The sequence below is a fragment of the Pteropus vampyrus genome, unplaced genomic scaffold (assembly GCF_000151845.1).
Source record: "Pteropus vampyrus isolate Shadow unplaced genomic scaffold, Pvam_2.0 Scaffold9, whole genome shotgun sequence".
Classification (NCBI taxonomy): domain Eukaryota; kingdom Metazoa; phylum Chordata; class Mammalia; order Chiroptera; family Pteropodidae; genus Pteropus; species Pteropus vampyrus.
Window position 1 is genome coordinate 15443842 of NW_011888790.1, and position 19691 is coordinate 15463532.

The 19691-nt window shown below is 35.3% G+C and overlaps 1 protein-coding gene across 4 annotated transcripts in view; it reads left to right on the top strand.

Annotated features, from left to right (window-relative positions):
* TMTC2 (transmembrane and tetratricopeptide repeat containing 2) overlaps positions 1 to 7301 on the top strand; it is a 370372-nt gene extending 363071 nt beyond the window's left edge. For all 4 annotated transcript variants that reach the window (XM_011374929.2, XM_023521201.1, XM_023521189.1 and 1 more), the window contains one exon: positions 4633 to 7301. In XM_011374929.2, the coding sequence (XP_011373231.1) occupies positions 4633 to 4812 (180 nt within the window). In that variant the 3' untranslated portion in view covers positions 4813 to 7301. The remainder of the gene's footprint in view (positions 1 to 4632) is intronic.
* The last annotated feature ends 12390 nt before the right edge of the window (positions 7302 to 19691 follow it).

Here is a 19691-nt window from a genome sequence, read left to right on the forward strand (position 1 = left end):
CAAGTCCTCCGGTCAAAGTTCTACAGTTTAGTCCTGTTTCCAACAGAAACATGAGCTCCCAATCCAAAATCTCTGTATGGTCTCACTATTTCTCTTCCATAGATTTCTTTCCAAGACTATATAACAGACAAAGACCAGGACAATGACTTTGTCTTCCAATCCTGTGTGCTCAGGAGACCCTGTAAGCTCAGCTGGGATCCTTGGGTCCCTCAAGGGCATTAGACAAGGACCAGACTTTCATTATCTTGCCTATACTCTACCACACCTCAGTATACATCTATTATTTTAATTTTGCATATATCCTCCAATGTCGAAGAAATAAGCCAAAGATCACAGTAAAGTAACAATAAAGGCGTAATTCTCTAGAGACTTGAAAAAGACGTCATTTGTTGCCTCAGTATGGCTGCCAGTCAGCCTCTTTGATGTGAAGCATCTGTTCTCTTCAAGGAAGCAAGAAAGGTCTGGTTCTCCTTTCTAGTCTGTGAAGTAGGAGGCGGTGTCATTTGTTGTATGGAGCCACAATCTCCGTGTTACTGGATTGCAAGCTACTGACTGCCTTTGTTAACATGCTGAAGATATCATCAGCTGTCTTCAATAAAAGAGGATGTGTGTGAGGGAAGACATCAACAGTTGTAGTTGGGTTTCTGTTCCCCAGCCTATGAGTCACGGCTGGCAAGCGGCAATGACACCCAATAAGTAATCAGACAACTAGTCACCTGGACTTCTTGAATTTCAGTTATACAGCCAGATAATGTTTAAGTCTGTTTGGGAAAATTTCCATGCTCTTATTTGATTATGGAAAGGCTTTTTATTACCTCTTCTTCTGTCTAACAATATTTAGTCATTTATGGCTCTGTTAATAAGTTTCATTTGAACACTTACTACCTTCAATAATTGCGTGACCAAGAGAAGAATATTATTTTATGAAAGGATAGACATTTGATCTGATATGTTTTGTTCTATAGGAACTTCATTCTCTTATAAGAAACTTCATTTTAAAAGCTATAAAATGATATAATCCAGGATCTGGAAATAACCTCTAGAACAATGCTTCTCGAATTTAATGAGCATACAAAGCACATGGGGATCTTGTTAAAATTCAGATTCCGATTCAGTAGGTAGCACCTGAAATCCTGTATTGCTCTCGAGTTCCTAAGTGAAGCTGATGCCGCTCCCCAAACTACAGTTTTTGTAGCAAGGCTAGACAATCTGAAGGCATTCAGTCCAATGGGCATTCACTAAGCTACCCATGTGATTGCTGTGGAGGGGAGACATGACAGGCTTAAAAGATAAAGCCTATGTCTTTGAAGAGAGAAAACAACCATATCAGAAGAAAGTAGTCTATATCCAGTTTTATTCATAAATTTTTAATAAATACATAAAGTTATTTGTCAAACTAATTATTGACACTTTCAAAGCTGTTACCTGAGGCAATGATGCATATGTCACATTTGAGCACGTCAGTGTGTGCAAATTTCTTCAGTTTCCATTCATGCAAATAAGGAGCTATAGTGATGTTTTAATAAGCATTACCTAGTGTATGTTCATTGATTTTTAAGATTTTTTTTTACTTTATTAAAACAGATACATTCAAACCAAAATGATTCCTCTGAAAATAGAAATCTATAGTTGCTTAAAAATATTCAGTGATGTTCTTAAATATGCATATTTTCAGTTTACTTGGATTTTTATTCTTTAGGGAACACAATTAATATATGTGATCTTGCATGAGATCTGTTATTCCAAATTAATTTCATAATATCATTTTTTAATTATTTTTGTTCAGTGAGTAACATACTAGTATAAATAATGCAATATTAAAGTAATTCTAAAACACTATTATAATTTGCATTCAGATTCATTTTGATAACAGATTTAACTTCCTAACTTTATTCTTTTTAGAATAATATTAACTTTGTTTTCATCATTTGATGATAGGGAGGCGACTCAAAAGTATTCCAAGGACAGAAGAACTCAGGCTGTAATTTAGTAATAACAGTAAAGCCTATTCATGTGGCTTGGTATATTTCATCACTATTTTCACATCCATCTCTTCCAGGTTTAACCTAAGAAAGGCTACAATGCTAGTAAAGGTAAAGCCAGTTCACAAATCCTCGGCATCTAGGTTCAGTATTTGTTCAGGCACACTGACAAGAAGATTCTGTTTTATGTTTTAGAGATAATGAGGGAATGGAGAGCAAAAAAGAAGAGGAAAAAGACAGTGTTTTTGTATTCTCGTATAATATCAACAACTCCAAGAAGCAAGTATTGTTATCATTCCATTTCTAGAAGAAACTGAGGTCTCAAATGCTCACTCAACTTGTCCAAGTGCACACATTTCTGGGGTGGCATTGGAACTTAGACAGTGTGACTCTATAACCTCTAAGTGCTTTTAATAATTCCCTTAAGTTGCAATTATATTTAGGTACAGACACTTTGATAATAAAGTGATTAAGAAATAACTATCCCACAGAACCATCTGGGCTTTCGTCACTGGGCCTCTTCTATATCTGATGAGTAAAGAGTGGTCTTTCCTCCCCATTTCCTTTCTTCCTACTCAAGATAGGAAGAAGTCTGAACATTTTATCTATTTAGGATCTCTAGTAATTCAGGTTGTGAATACACTTCACCATCAGTTTAATAGCTGTTTAGTGGGAGTTGTGCTAAACTCCGTGAGGAAACATAATTCAGATATGTGTTTAGACATTAGATTCAAGATAATAAGGGGTGGTGTGATAACAAAGTTCTCTTAGGAAGACAGAGCAAGTGGCATTATTTTAGGTTTCCAATGTGGAGCTATTCATTGCATATGTAATTTAGAGCTATCTTTATTTGGATTGGTGTTTAAAATTCAATACTGACCATCTGTATTTTTCTTGATAAGTATGGAGTCATCCTGATCAAAAGGTTTTTGAATGTCATAAATAGCTTATATTTGCAACTCTGTTTTTGGAAAAGAAAAAAAAAAAGATGTAGAAAAGTTGGAGAGAAATGCAAGTAGTAGAGTACTTAGAATTTTGGTATACATCCAGAGACATATTATCTAACCATTGAAATGAAAATTTTAAAATATGTATAGCAACATAAAATCACAAACATGCATGTGCTAGACCTCAAGAAAAATGAGACAAGAAAAATGAACTTGACGTTTATAGAGTATCTACTATGTGCATGTACTGTGCTACATTTATTTTCTCATATCTTTCTAACATATAAAAATGTTGATGTTATTTCAATATTTCATAAATGAAAGAATTGGGACACAGATATGTTAGGAGATGTCACCAGGGTCATAGAGGTCGAGCAAGAACTCAAATCCAAATCTCTTAAAGTCTAAATCTAATCATCTTTTCCCAGTTGGTTTATTCTGAGCTATTCAACCCTCACCCCAGCATTGTTTTGGTTGACTATAATTGTTTTTAGAGTAGAGAGTGAAGTCACATGCATTCAGCTGAAAAATGCATGCATTGTGAAAATACTAAAGCATAAAAATAATTGTGAATTATTTTAGGCTGTATCAGAGAGTTGTCAGGAGAATTAACAGTTGACACCATCTGTAAAATGAAAACATAATCATAGCATAAACGCTTTGTATTATCTGATATTTGAAATATGCCAAAATATTAGCTGCTCTATGTTAGCCAGAAAGTTTTAGGGATGAGACAAGAGCAGAACAGCCCTTATTTGTAGATAGCAAGCAAAATATTTTCTCCCTTGGGAAGGAATTTTGTTGTTGGTAACTAATGTCTGAGAATTTGGAGATGGAACTCCTGTATTAAGCTAGTGCTACATAACTCATATATATATATATTTTTAACTTTGCCTTTTAGACTATAACTATATCGCAGTTAACACACATTACAGAAAAATCAATGTTTGAAAATTATCTTGCTTTTAAATAACAAGCTTTTCTTATAAAAGTAACTTTTTCAGTGCCATATTTTATTTATATTAATGTGTTTTTGCTACATTTATAGTAAACATTCACCATTAGAAGTTTATTTTAAAAAAACAACTTAATAAGGACTTTGTCTTATTAAACTACTTGGGTTAGATTTGGAAAGGACTTTAATGGTTGCATCCTATTTATTTTTTCTGAGTGTTTACCCTGAAAACATCAATAAAATTTTGAAATATACTTTATTTGTTTGTTTGTTTGTTTTATGTTTGTAGAAATGGCATGGAATATTGCTAAAGATGGGGAACAAAAAGTGGGTAGATATAGATTTGTCAATTTTTCCCACTTAATGTTTTATTTCTTGTTATTGAGTTGAAAAAAAGGTTTAGTTCTTTGCAGTTGAAATTGTATCACTTTTAACTTTTTTTCTCAGGAAAGTACAATCTGACTAGGTTACAAAGTCTCATATGTAACCTATACTTTCTCATTAAAGAAGAAAACTATTTCTCTAGTTGCCTGCCCTATTTAAGGTACAAAGTACACAGCAGCTGTTTGAAAATGTTTTTTTCCTTCCTAGTTATCTTTGTCTGTTAGTATAAATTGCTAAATTGCTTCCATAACATGCTTCCAGCCATAAGGGAATCATTTGAGTAAGTGGATGAAGATTTTTGTCTCTCATGAAGGAAAGTTTGTAATAGCCTTTTAATCATTTTCCTTCCTCTCTCTGGTCCCAGTATCCGGCTGCTCTCATGAACCTGGGAGCCATTCTGCACCTCAATGGCCGACTCCAGAAGGCAGAGGCCAATTACCTGCGGGCGCTACAGCTCAAGCCGGATGATGTCATCACACAGTCCAACCTTCGCAAGCTCTGGAACATCATGGAAAAGCAAGGCTTAAAGACTTCCAAGACCTGACACAGGAAGGCAGTACCTCGTCCTCCTCCAGATTTTAAAGTTGGTTTCATTAACAAACAGAAACTTCCCAGCAGTGCTATGACAAGAGCTAGATTGGACCTCACGACCAGGACTGAGGTCGCCGAGGTCACTGCCACTTCTAGGAGTATCCACTTTGTTGTTGGCACAGCCCTTAACACCAAAAAAGGGAGGGGGGGACACTGGAAACCTCCTGATATATGTAATTGTTACCGCAAGAACTAAACCAGAGCACTTAAAACAGGATCTTTTGGCATTCTTAAAGAGGCAGCGGGATCTAAGTTTAAAATTTTGTTCATTTTTGAAACTAATTTAGAAATTATATTGTTCCTTAAACACTGTGAGAGGAAGTCAGAGTACCCACTCAGCCACCGTAAACTATTAAGGTCAAGTGTTCACAGGGAGTAATTAAAGGGTAGTGTGAGTCCTAGTGAGCTGGCTGGTTGTCCTGACGCTGCTGTCTTCCCTTTTTGGGACAGCCTGCTTATCTGAAACTTAGAAAACTTTTTTTTTTTGTTAATACTGTGTCAGGATCTGTCATAATCTACAGTGGTTTCCTGACTATGCACATAATGTTTTATGATTTGGATGTCAGTCTTCATTCTTTGGGGCATCGTATGTTTTTCATGTTCTGAGAAGGATATGCAGAGTAGAGCAAACCACATTTCACACTGGTGTGGTAGGAGGGGTTGGGGAGGCTTCATATGTGTTAGGCAGGCATTTTTTACTTTAACATCAACAACATTTTCCCCAAAACTGCCTAGGAGAATTCATTATATCCTTAAGCTTTTGAAATTACCTTTTAAAATGGCTCTTCCTGGTTAATGCATATGCTTATATAAGGATCATATCAAAAGGGAACTTAAAAGTGTTCTAGTCCCAATAACTAACGAACAGCTATTAGACAAAAGCTAAGGTGGTTTGTGCTTTGCAGATGTTACTGGTTAAAAACTCATGTCTGCTCAAAGGAGTGTATAGTGATGGTTGCCAATGATTTTATGTTTTGGAAAAAGTTGGTATGAAATGCTAATCACTTTCTAATAGGTACCTAAGCAGCAATGCTGATGAGTTTTTAAGGAATTGTTTTAATCATATTTTTCGTATTTTGCTCTTCCCAAAAGACATAAAAAATGACTTCTTATTTTTAGCTGGAGTAGAGTGTAGCATTAGCCTGCGTGTTTCTAGTTCTTCTGCCAAGTGCTTTTCACAATTGAAAACCATTTTTCACTAGCGAATTTGGTAGTTTGTTTCATTACTTATTAGTAACCACTTCGATGGTCATTTCACAAGTAAGACTATAAAAAAAGTAGAGAACATTTATTGAACACTTTTAGACTTGCAGTCAAACTTTGCTACTAAAAATTAACTTTGTGAAAATAACAGCCCACTGTTAACTTCTTCATAAAGTAGCTATACAATACTCTACATATTTATTTATTTATAATTTTACCATAGCAAAATAACAAACAAAACTTGATCCGTTAAGCCAGATTTTTTGCAAGTGAAAATTAGCTTTTCCCCTTTTACCTTCATACTCCATGATTATGTGGGCAGCATCCTCATTAAAGGAAAGATGATCATGCAAACACATCATGCTATGTTTCTTCCATATTTTTATTTTTCTGCATATCAGAATAGAGTGGGATAAAGAATTTACAGTAGTGTTCCTATGATGTTAATGGTTTTGTAAGAAGGGCAAATGTAGTGAGAGTGATTTGCTGATGGCATTAATAAGAAGGCCCTCCTAATATGCATATTATTTAGTTAACATTTCATTGAAGGGCCAAAAGTTAAATTATATCAAAATCATTATGTTCTCAGAATGATATTTAACACTTAACAACAAACCCGTGGTCAAACCAAAAGTGTGGGTTGAAGTGTATTTTTCATCTTCTGCATTGGCAATTGCAAAAAAATAAATAAGGAATTTAATATAAGGATATAGAGATGAATTCAATGTTTAACATTTTAATTTATTTAAATAGTTATTGACCTATGATGACTTCTTAGTCTTAACACTTTATGTCTTTTTATTGTTATTCTTCCTTTCAAAACACTTGGTTCTTAATAGGTTCGCTGATTGCACAGTAGAGGCACTTCATGTTGACCCAGTTCCCAAGTAGCATTAATAATTGGGCCTGTGTCATAATATGCATGGATCTTTAATAACAAAATGTCCCTGACACCTTTCACTACAGGGCTGGGCTTAGACCAACTATGGGGGTGGGCTGGGGGGACTGTAGAACATGGTCAAAAAATGTCTCCGCTCAGGGATTTATGGTGGATTACTGCAGACAGTGCTAAAAATATAGAGCACAAGACAAGTTTACTAAATTAAAATTTTATTTTTTGAGAAACTGTTATTTGTATAAATTATCAAGATTTGTAGGCTTTCCTTTTGTAGAAATAATTGTTTTATGTGCCAGAGAATTTCAATTTTGTTTTCAACAATAAAGCATTGATAACAAATATGTCGTATAAGCTGTTTTTAAATCTACAGCAACAGCACTTACATTCTCTCAGATTTTAACAGAACGATGGGAAAGTTTTTAGAGGTAGAGATCGAGAGTCAAATAGAGACAGCAGCTAATGCTTAAGCAACAATAATAATTACTCATCAGTCTTTAGTAGATATAATAATGAGGGTTGCCAATATCACCAGATTTGCTGTTCAGAAAAGATGACATACTTTTTGTTTTGTCTTTTTTGATGAACTACAGAAAAGTGTTAGGAAATATCCAAGCAGGGCCCGTTCCCTGCTTCGCTGGGTGTTTGGTAAAAATGGCCATATTTAGAAGACCCTGATTCTTTAGTTCTGGTCCTGGAGGAAAGCACAACCATTTTTTGCAGAGAGACACAGTTGCAGCGCATTCAGGGGTCAGTTGTAAGGAAACCTTGGGTCCTAGACAAGGTGCAAACTAGCAGATAGAGAATGTCTTGTTAAAATTGTAATAGTCTTGTTAAAATTGCCATTATAAAATAACACGACTATGTATTGCCTAATTCCGTAATTATAGGATAAAATTTAGCTATAAAACTTTTCTGCTAAACATACTCTGGATGTTTGAGGTTATGTTTCAGCTTTACAGTTAAGGAAATCAGAGCTCAGAGGTATGAAATAACTTGTTCTGTCCCAAAACTAGCAGCCAGCGAGCCTGTCTCCATCTTTTCCTATGCTCATATGACCTGTGTCACGTAAGCACTCAGGCACTAAACCTAAGTCTAGAGATGAGGTTTCTTATCTTCCTTGGCATTTCTCCCGCTATTGCATCCTCCACCAATCACATTCTCTACCTCTCTCACTATAGATGATCATGAAGATTGGAGGAGATTGCTATGGTCTGAATGTTTATGTCCTCCCCCTAAAATTCATATGTCGAAAACTTAATGCCTATAGGTGATGGTATTAGGAAGTGGGGAAGAAGGGGAGTGATTAGGTCATGAGAGTGAAGACCTCATGAATGAGATTAATGCCTTTATGAAAGGCCTCAAAGAACTCTTACTCTTTGCACCATGTGAAGATACAACAAGAAGTCTGCAACCCAGAAGAGGGCCCTCACCTGACCATGCTGGCACCCTGATCTCAGACTTCCAGTCTCCAGAACTGTAAGAAATAAATTCCTGTTGTCTATAAGCTACCCAATCTGTGGTATTTTGTTATAGCAGCCTAAACAGACCAAGACAGAAGTAATGCATGAAAAGCATATTAAAAATTTAGATTGTGAAAGCCAAAATAACTTCAGTGGGCATATAGCTGAACCCATTTACTTTCCACCTGAGGAACATAAGGCCTCCAAATTAAGTGATTTAACCAAGATCCCAAAACTTGTTAGTGGCAGTTTTCAATAGGCGATAGAAATGTCAGTTGGTAAGAGGTCTTGCTGTGTGAAGTAATTGCATAATTGATTCCATTTTAAAATCGAAATATAGTTTTAACTTGCATCGAAGCACTAGACTCTGAAACTAGTGAGGCAGGGACTAGGTCTTTCTTTTTTGGCACGTTCTCAAGTAGTACATTGCTGAGTAGGCAAACATAAAATACATGATAAATGAAAATTGTATGTATCAATTTCTCAAATCAACTTGCTATTTTAAAAAATCACTTTCTAAAAAGTTGAGATTTGGGGATTCAATGACTCTTTTCATTTGATATTTTCACCTCAGTGATGACATTTTTTACGTAGTATACATTTCCAGTACAAAGAAAGGAAATGCATGGAAGTCTTGCTTAGTCTATTACAAGGAAAGAAACTGGGTTCCTGTGGATAATTTAAGAATTATAATAATTCCAGTTCATTCGTATTAATCTTTGGAATATTATTTTTCACTTAATTTAAACATTATTTTCAATACTAGAGAATTTACTTCCTATTATTTAAAACTCAACTGAGTTTAATGAAGGGGAATTGCTAGAAAACTTGGCTTAAGCATTAAAACAGCCACATACTATAAAGAGAGAGAAAGTTGAAATGGCAATACAGTTGTGCTAACTGTTACACTTGATTTTGCAGTAGAGAAAGAGATGCATGTATACCAGGACTTCAAGTTTTTGTTGTGTCTTTTTGGGTGGTCTTCCTGCAGGGTGCAATCAGAGGCCTTTGGACTGGCTTTCATTCTATCTGCCACTTCACCATATATTGGCCTTTTGTTGTTGTTCCATGGAGATTTGAGATGTGTTCCCCACACCCTTCCTCCAGAGTACTTCTGAAATTTGAAGTTTTTGTTAACTTGAAATTTCTGCGAGGGTTTTTTTTCTGAGTTTCCTAAAACATTCTCCCAACTTCTTACAACTGGTCCCTGATGTTATTGTGTTATTTGTCTACTTCAAAAGAGTGGAGAAAAGAGCTTTTGTTTAGCAAAAAAATCTTTGACCCAAACGAGAAAGTTATAAATGTGCAAGACAACTTGATGAGATTGAAGGGATTCAGAACAAGCCTCCAGAAAATGTGCTACGTTGGCATGTGGTTCATCTTGAGCTGAAAGTCAATCGAGACTCTGTTGGGCTCAGGAGAAACTTCTGTCACTCCCTTAACTGGCTAGAAGATTCTAAATTGGGGATCTTGCCCATAATAAGAGTTATCACCAGAGATAACTTTTTATGACCTATCTATATGGCAGAGCAAACTTCTAATTAATGAATATCTGCTCTTATTGTCCTACAATTATCCCTTCTCCCCTTTCAAGCCACAAGGCATCTTAGCTCATTCCTTAGTATGCCATATATATCTCATTTTACCTTTCTGTCTCTGAACCGCTCATGCATGTGGGATCTCTGACTCTGTCGTGTATGTGGGGTTCCCATAAGTATGTATGTAATTAAACTTCATTATCTGTCTAGTTAATTTGTCTCATGTAGATTTAATTATTAGACCATCTGAAAGCATATAGAAGGGTAGAAGAAAATTTCTTCCTCCCTCATGATGTCCTTGAAAAAATACCTATAGGAATCTAAGAAGTTAATATAATATTTAAAATGATATTTGGGAAATATTTCTGGAGCTTCTCAAAAGGAGAAAGTCAAAGTGGAAAAGGAAAAGATAGACACGTGGGAAATTGCCTGTTAATTGCCATTAGTAATAATTCACTTTCTGTTACAGAGGTAGAGGATTTGATTAGAATAATTTGAGACTGGTCCTTTTTAGTTGCCCAATAATCTGCCGAGATTGAGCCGCTATGTCATAGTGGGAAAAATGTGTAACAAGTAAAAGTGTGAACATTATAACCACAGGAGACATGAAAAATATCTTCAAACAATTTGAAATCTATACCAGAACTGGCTATATATTCTGATCTGAAATATATTTAATTTTTTTCTTACCTCCTTTGGATTTGACAGAAATATCACTCATCCAGACAAAGTTTCCAGCCATTCTCCAGTCAGATGGAGAAAATAGAGTTCTACATTTCAAGTAATAGCTCAAGACTTCTAGAAACACTTTTCTAATAATTTTCTATCATCTATCTTTCTTTTTTATCCTAAAAGACTCAAAATGAAATAATTCCTCCAAGAACTTTCTCTTGGTAATATCATTGAACAGCTAGAGACTATAATGAAAGCTAAAAAACCACAGTATTGAGGGAGAAATCAAGCAATTTGTTTCCAAAAATATTAAAACTATCAGAAAAAAATTAAAATGCTTATGTTTCAGCTGGGTGCTCCTCTCATATAGTGTAAAAGATTATTTATTACCAGAAAATCAGAACTGGGGAGAGAGGAGGGGATGAGTGGGTGTAAAGAAGTGATTACCTTTGATTTTAATGTGGGCCCTTTTTTCTAATCTCATTTAGTAAGTAATGACTGTATTGACTCTAGTAAGAATTAGATTTTAATTCTGCAGACATCAGCTTATTAAATTACATAGAGCCAATTAATGATCTCAATAGGTTTTCATTTTTAAACTATTTTTTTGTTGTTATTTTAAATATGTCATTATACTTAATATCTGGATATTTTATGTTTCCTTTCCAATAGACTTATTTTTCTCTAATATTCCTTTGCCTGTCCTTTATGATGATGACAATCTGAGAAATTTCACTGGAATTATGATGCTTCAAAGCATATTTTTAAAAATCTGTCTTATGCCATCAAATATTTAGATGTTACAAAATATTTTTATTGAAATTTAATTGAATAATTTTGCCTTATATAATATGGTAGAGTACATTGATAGCAATGTTTTATTATATTCCATTGAGTTTAACCCTCCTAGTTACTCTGTTGATAATATTTATAAAATGTGAATATACCAGCAAAGCCTATCTCTTTTTATGAAGTGAGTCAAGGAACTTTATTGGTTAATTTGTTTTCACTTCTGTTTATAGAACTAATTATTATTTGCACTTGTATCTGTTCCAAAACTTAGCTCTGTGAATGAATGATGCTGAAGATGAATTAGTTTGCTGCTGTTTCTCAAGTGACCATAAAGTGACACTCATAGAAATCATAATCACAACATCAGAGAACAAGAGGGAACATTGGATTTGCCCTCTGCACTTTAGACATGGAGAAGCTATAGTTTGGGGCAGTCAAATGACATAGCTAAGCTTACATATTCACAGAGGATCCAATGTAGCAGGTAAAATGTTGAAGTGCTAGCTGCAAGTTCCATGCTGCATGGCCCAATACCAGCCCAGAGTTGGTGAAAACATCTCTTCTTTGGAGTAGAGGGTAGACACAAAGCTTGCCAGGAAAGATTTGGTTGTGGATTCTTTATGGATTGCATACATGGAAGATATGACTACCTGAAACTCCTGTCTCTCAAAATTTAATTTGGGTCTTTGATTTTAAACCATAAACTCTTTATTTTAGAATAAATTTATGAATTATACCTTACCAAACATAACTGGTCTAAGTAAAAGTGGTACCCAGAAGCATTAGGGTAGATTAAACCATTTCCAAAGATCCATTTGTCATGTGATGACACTGCTTGGTTATTGCTTCTGACCTGGCTATGACATGTCAGTGATCCAGTGTTCATTTGCCTACTGCAGCAGGTACAAGGTGGAAGATCCCAATAGACATGGCCAAATTGGATGTGATCCTATGTGAAAAAATTGGCTAGTTTTTTTTCCTTTATTTTACCTGAGGCTATTCTACGTAAAAGTTTTTCTGGAGCGTACTAGCTAGATGAAACTCTTTATAGGCCAGAGAATAATTGTAAAATGTGAATAGCATGTTATTTTTCTATTGCAGTGTAACAATTGTAAATATATTTGTTACAACCTTTTACCAACCTTGTCCACCCTCTCTCTAATATACGCACACACTTATTATGTGGCCGAGAAGTCTACAACTAAACATAAGTCCAAATACAGATGTCTACACATTTGATCCTCTGGAAAATGAAGTCATTATGAGGAATGAGGCATAATTTAAAATGTTTCGATTAGTAAGGGAAATAAAGTGAGATCAAAGCTTTTGCTCTTAGATGAGTGATTTAAATCCAGACAAGCAAGAGTCAAAAGAGATGAGGGCAGACATTTCTTAAGATATTGTTATAAAAACTTTGGCTCATTTCTTTCACACTCACCGATGGCTGTCACAATCAAACTGCCACTGTGATTCACTGAATCACTACTTTATGTAGGTCACTTTCCTGTCCCAATTTTGGAAAAGAAACACCACTCAGATAAGGAGATGATATGAGGAATATAGCTTTCCATTTTTAGGATAACAGAAATTGCCAAATTGACCTTTAAATACCTTTGTTTAAATGTATATCATCCTGGAGATATTACCCTAATAATCAAACAGTACAGATCCTCTAATGCAGGAAGCAACACGCTCAATAATTCTGTGCACTGATGAAAATGAGGTGACCACTGGAACACCCAGTTACGTCAGCTTTTCTCCTTCGGCTCTAGCTCCCCAAGTGGCCTTGTATCCCATTACATGGCAACTCCATTCAACTTGTCCCTTGGAATTTCAGGGCAGTAGGAGCCCTCCCGTAAAAAAATCTGAATGAGCAGAGTTTTAATTATTTCATTCTTTCACGCCTAAGATTTTGTTTCTCTTGTAATTATATTTCTTGCATGCAGAGCATTTTACAGTTTTCAAAAGGCTTCATATTTTCTATATTTAGCTCTTTTAAACAATTCAGCAAATTAGACAGGAGAAACATAAAATTATCTTCAAATCTTAACTCCAGATGAGGATTCAGAAGCTCAGAGTGGCCATGTGACTCGCCCAAGATCACATTCAGTACAAAAGCAGGTCTTTCTCCCTCCTAATCTCAGGATTTATAGTCTAAACCCTAGGCAGGCATGATGGGTATGGACACAACCAATACACTAGGGGAGTTCTCCTTGTTTTGATTCTTTTAGTCTCTGAGGATCAGATATGATTCAAGAGCATTTCCATCTGAAAGACTCTTACTTAAAACTGGAAAGTGATTCCAATTGCATTTCTGCATGGTAAAAAGTTGAGGAAGAAACAGAGGATTACTCAATTATAAGACTACATGGGCTCACAAAAATAATTTAGCTTTTGTCCAACTACCTTGTTATCTTTCTCTGTTTGTTGGTACCGAGGGTTTGGTATTAATTGCTTCTATTTAAAATGTGCCTATTGAAGCTTTCTCTTGCAATCCAGATGTCAGCTGTGCTCAGCCTGATGTTGATGTTTGACCTCCTCATTTTCTACGGGATGTTTGATGCCGTACCCCAGTTGCTGTGACTACTCACCTCTCACTTCTTGGGGCTCTGAGCCCTGCTTCTGCTGTTCTCTCTTGGCTTTTTCTTCTCTTTCCTCTGCTAATCACCAGTTACAGAACACAGACTCTTTTCTGATTTCCCTATAAACCATTCACATTTGTATATGTAGATAGCTTTAAAGGTTTTAGGTGGCAGAGTGGATTTAATTGTATAACTGAAAATTGAATATTGAATATCCTTTTTTCTTCACATTTCTCTAACTACTACCTCCCCACAAGTGGAATTTCTCATTGGTTACCTCACTCCACAGGCTTTATCCCCCTCAGGCGGTGCTCTCTCCTCGGCTCACCCCAGTGTCAAAACTCCTGTTACCTTCTTATGCAAAGGCCTCCAGTATAAAGAAAGCAGATTATCCAGGTGTTTTTCTAAAACAAAGTTTGAAAACTACAAGCTGAATTTAGCCTCCACCCATATTTTTAAAAACGTGAACAAATATTTAAGAATTGAGAGTTTTCCAAAACACAAAAACAAAAACAAAAAACTCACCTAAGTTTCTGGCTTTTTGGAAATACAAAATATCTGGCAACTGGGGCAGCTTCATTCAGATAGGATTTCCCTCTCGTGTATGTCACCATCCTGCACAACTCCTGCTTTGGCGTGGCCTCTGGAGGCATTTGAGGACAATACTCCCGCTGTAATCAAAGGCAGTTCCTCCATTAACAGGTGACTGACATCTATTGTTAATATATTTTTTTCTCTAATACATGCATGGTCTTATAAAAGGATATTGGATATATTCAAAGATCATAACTACCTATAATTTAAAAAATATTTGAAAATTTCCATTATACCATTTCAAAAAAAATTGAGTTGTTTACACATTGTGGATATTATGAATAGTGTTGCTATGAACATTCATGTACAAGTTTTTGTGTGAACACATTTTCACTTCTTTTGGGTAGATACTTAGGAGTGGAATTGTAGAGCCACAGGGTAATTACACTTTTAATTTTTTGAGCAACTGCCAAACTATCTTCCACAGTGGCTGTACCTTTTTACATTCCCATCAGCAAAGTTTGAGAGATCTAATTTCTCCATATCTCCACCAATACTTGATGTTTTCTGTTTTTATTATTATTATTATTAATTATTGTCATCCTAGTAGGTGTGAAGTGATATCTCATAGAGTTATTTGCCTTTCCCTAACATCATACTATTTAAAAATTTTTAATTGTAATATCGATAAAGTTTGCAAATGAATTGGAGGAATAAAACAATATTATAAAACATTTTTCTCTTTACTCTCAAGTAGCTTTAATGTTATTAATTAATTCAGAAAACGCCTGACTTACAAAACTTAACTCTTTGTTGGTATTTGACTAATGTATTTTTATAATTCATTGTGCCAGAAAACAAGACCCCTTGTTATGAACCATATTGCCTCAGAACAGAGTTATTTTTTAAACCCCTTATCTTGCAACCTTATCCCATTCAGCTACGTTTATACAAATAGTTTTAAATGCCTCCTACTGTGGAATTTAATTTTGATTAATGAAAGCCGAGTCTCGAACCTACAAGAGTGTGCTGGTAAGGGACCAAAAAATGAGACAAATGTTTAAGAACATGCATATTCTATTTCACCTTCTAACTTTAACTGGAGATAATAAATGAACATCAACAAAATAGTCCATATGTAGGAATTTTGCTCTTGAATTTGGTACATTCATTAGGATTTTTTCAATTAATAATAAATGGTAACCTTTGAATTCATAAATACCTGATATATATAATTTGTAAGGTGATTAAAGTTAGTTTACTTAATCACTTTCTGAAGAGAAGTCTATGCCAAAATGCATTAAAAGTTTCATCCGTTTAGGAATTTCTTATCTGAAGGGCCTGTTTGCTCTCTCTCTCTCCATAATTGTCTTCAATAGAGAATTTGATTAATGGGCTGTTTCACTTTTCAGGATAAAGCTAACATTTTCCTTTTCCCAGCAATGCTAGCAAATTACTTGATTAATATCAAAAGGCTCTCATTCACACATAACCTTTGAATAAACAAGTTGTGATACTGTTGGCAACATGCTAAGAGGTATTCCTGTAAGTAGACTATAAAGGAAATTGCCTTTGTAATTAAATGTATAAAGAGAGAGACTGCTTTTTGCTTGCTGCAAATCTTTTTATTTTTCTTTCTCTTATAATGAGATTAGGCCAGAGCAGAATGCAGAATATCTTTTTCTATGCTGGGATTCCATTTGTATTTCCCTCACTACTGGAAGCCTAGGAAGAAAACTGACACATTCATGAAACATAAATGAAGTTTATAATTCATAATTTTAGGTCCGTCTAGCTTTCCCTTAAAGTATGGGCACAGGAAGCAATCAATCCCATGTTGATTGAAAAAGATAGATACCCCCCAAAAGACTTTCCTAATATTAATTACATGAAAACCAAAGTCTTGAAACCAGCTGCTCTAATGGAGCAGACAAAGCCCTTTATGACTTAGAAAGGATTCTAGTTTAAAATGAAGGAAAGAGAAAGGAACTAAAATAATATGCCCTGATCATATACCAGCTACTTTTATATAAGCTCTATTTTATATAGAAAATTAAACCTACCTTTTATTGCAGCATTGTTAGTTGTCTATCCAGTGTTTGCTTCTCCCTTAAAGACAATTATTAGAACTATTAGAACACCAACTTTGTCATAGCTTTTGCCCAAATCCAGTTGATGGGTTGTCTTTGGTCCAAGACAGAGGTCAGCAAACTATGAGCTCATGGACCAAATCGGGCTTACCATCTGTTTTTATATGGCCTGTGAGCTCAGATTGTTTTGTACATTTTGAATGGTTGAAAAAAAAAATCAAAAGAATAATATTTCATAATATGTGAGAGTTATATCAAATTTCAGTGTCCATAATAAAGTGTTATTGGAATATAGCAACACTCAATTGTTTATGTATTGTCTATGGTGGCTTTCATGCTAGAATGGCAAGACTGGGTGATTACAACAGAGACCGTATGGCCTGCAAAGCCTAGAATATTTACTCTCTGGCCTGTTACAGAAAAAGCTTGCCGACTCTGGGCTAAGCCAATCTTGATACTCCTGTCTCTTGCTTTTCTAGGCAACAATCCAGCTGGCAGTGCCCATGTGACAATGAAATGCAAGCAGAGGTCTGCTGGGGGAATTCTGGAAAGGCTCTGCTTTCCTCTTAAAAGGCTGGCATCTTAACTCCTCTTTAGGTCTTGAATATGAAAGTGAAACCTGAATGTGAGAGTAGCCATCTTGCAACCATGGGGTGATGAATATAAAAGTAAAAGCCAATAGCCTGGAGGAAAGGAAAGACGTGAGTCCCTGATAAAATTATTAAGCAGCTGAATGAAAGCCAATACCTGCTTATTGCCAGACTTCCTGATTCTTAAGAAAAAGTACTCTTGTGTGAAAGGCCATCTTCATTATGCATTCAGTCACTTGAAGGTAAATGCCGAATGATCGACATGCCCAATTCTTTCTTCCTTTAGGCAGAGAGGCTATTTGGTCTCAATTATATATGAAGATTGTGAGACTGGAAGACCCTTCTTGGTATTTGTTCAGTATGCAATAAGTAAGTAGGCTTTTAATCTCTCCACAGGTGAAGCCAAACTTGAGTTTGCTCATTCTAACAAACTAGTGTCCCCAGCAGCATCATCTTGACATTTGGGGAAATGATTATGAGAACAGTCCATTTTCCTTTATTCCTCCAAATAATTCACAGCAGGAGGTCTCTGCGTTGTTGTAGTGGTGCCTTTCACCAGAGTTAGGAGTTCCATCCTCTGTTCTTCCATAATGTTTAGTTTAGAATGTCATTTCACTCGCTATATTATGTTATATGTATTATATCAGTTTATATACTCAGCTCTAGAGGCCTTTAGGACAACACCATGTCTCATTCTTCACTATTACTCTAGCATCTAGCACAGTGCCTCATACGTTATTGATGATGAAGGAATGAATGGAAGGACAGTAGGCAGCACAGTTGTCAGATGAAAGAAAACAATGTGGGACACAACAAATATATTCTTTAATATATCAGATATTTATTGAGAGCCAAATACATGCCTTTTTTTCTGGGCGATGGGGATAAAATGATAAGTAAAACCAACATCATTATAAAAGCTGACACTTATTGAGCACTTACTAAATGCCAGATACTGTTCTAAGTACTTTACAAATATTGATTTATTTCATATTAACAATAATTCTATTGTCATTCCCATTTCACAAATGAAAAACTTGATAAACAAAGAGTTTCAGTAACTTGCTCCCAATCACACAGTTAAAAGTGATCAAGCTACAATTGGGATTTATATCCAGTAGGTCTAGTTCCAGGATACTACTTATTTATTACCATACTTTCAAGGTGCTTCTCTGATATATTAGGTGCAGGGAATACAGTATGAAGAAAACCATTGCCTTCCATCATGGAATTCTAAAGCAGAATAGCATAATAACAAGATAAACTTTGCATAATGGAGATCTAGGTCCAGTCCGCTGGGTTTCAAGTCCTGGCTATAGCATGTACTGTATAACTTTGAGTATATTAATTAATCTCTCTGTACCTCAGTTTCTTTATTAGTAAATGGGATCATAGTAATATCTAACTCATAGGTTTGATGTATGGATCGCATGAATTAATACATGTAAAGTACTTAAAACAGTGCCTGGCATTTTTGAAGTGTGAAACGGGTTAGATATTATTACTGTTTTTGTAGTTGATAGTTTTATAATTATTACATTGTAATAATAATAACAATAGCTATTACTTCTATATCTATACTCAGAGGACATGTAGTAAGACCGTAAATGATCTCACAAATAATCGTATAATGCCAAGTAGTGATTAAATATTAAGCAGGTATATTAGAGTTCTCCAGAAAAACAGAACCAGAACCAATAGCATGTATTGGCTCATAAGAAGAATCGGCTGACAAGATTATGGAGGCTAAGTCCCAAAATCTGCTGGAGACTCAGGAGAGCTGACGGAATAGTTCCAGTCCAAGTCAGAGAACCAGGAGAGCCAAAGGTATTCCATTCTGAGTCTGAGTCTAAAGGCAGAAGACCAATGTCCCAGATCAAAGACAGTCAGGCAGCAAGAGAAAATTCTCTGATATTCGGCCTTTTGTTCTATTAGACCCTCAATGGGTTGCATGAGGCCTCCCCACATAGGGGAGGGCACTCTGTTTTACTCAGTCTGCAATTCAAATGTTAATCTCATCCAGAAACACTTTCACAGACACACCCAGAATAACATTTAACCAAATGCTGGACATCTGTAGCTCAGCCAAGTTGAAACATAAAATTACCATCACAAGGCTACTGTTTGTCAAGTTGGCACCCATTCACATCTCCTTGAAACATACTTAATCTACCAAAAAAGATAAAAACAAGATCAGAATTCTGCCTAACATAACACAATTATCAAATAGTATGCTATGAAGTCAAAACATCTTATGTTACATGATTAGGGAATAATAGAAAAAAAAATGGTATTTGCTTAGTATACTCACACACAAATATTCATAACAAAAAAAGGAAGAATATGCATGATGATTATAGTCCTTATTTCTGTAACTGGTTACATGTTCATAAGTGGTATCTATACCTACCTTCTTCTACCACCCATTCTATGTTTCCTTTGCCTCCAACAAGTACCTCAGCTGGTTGTGGTT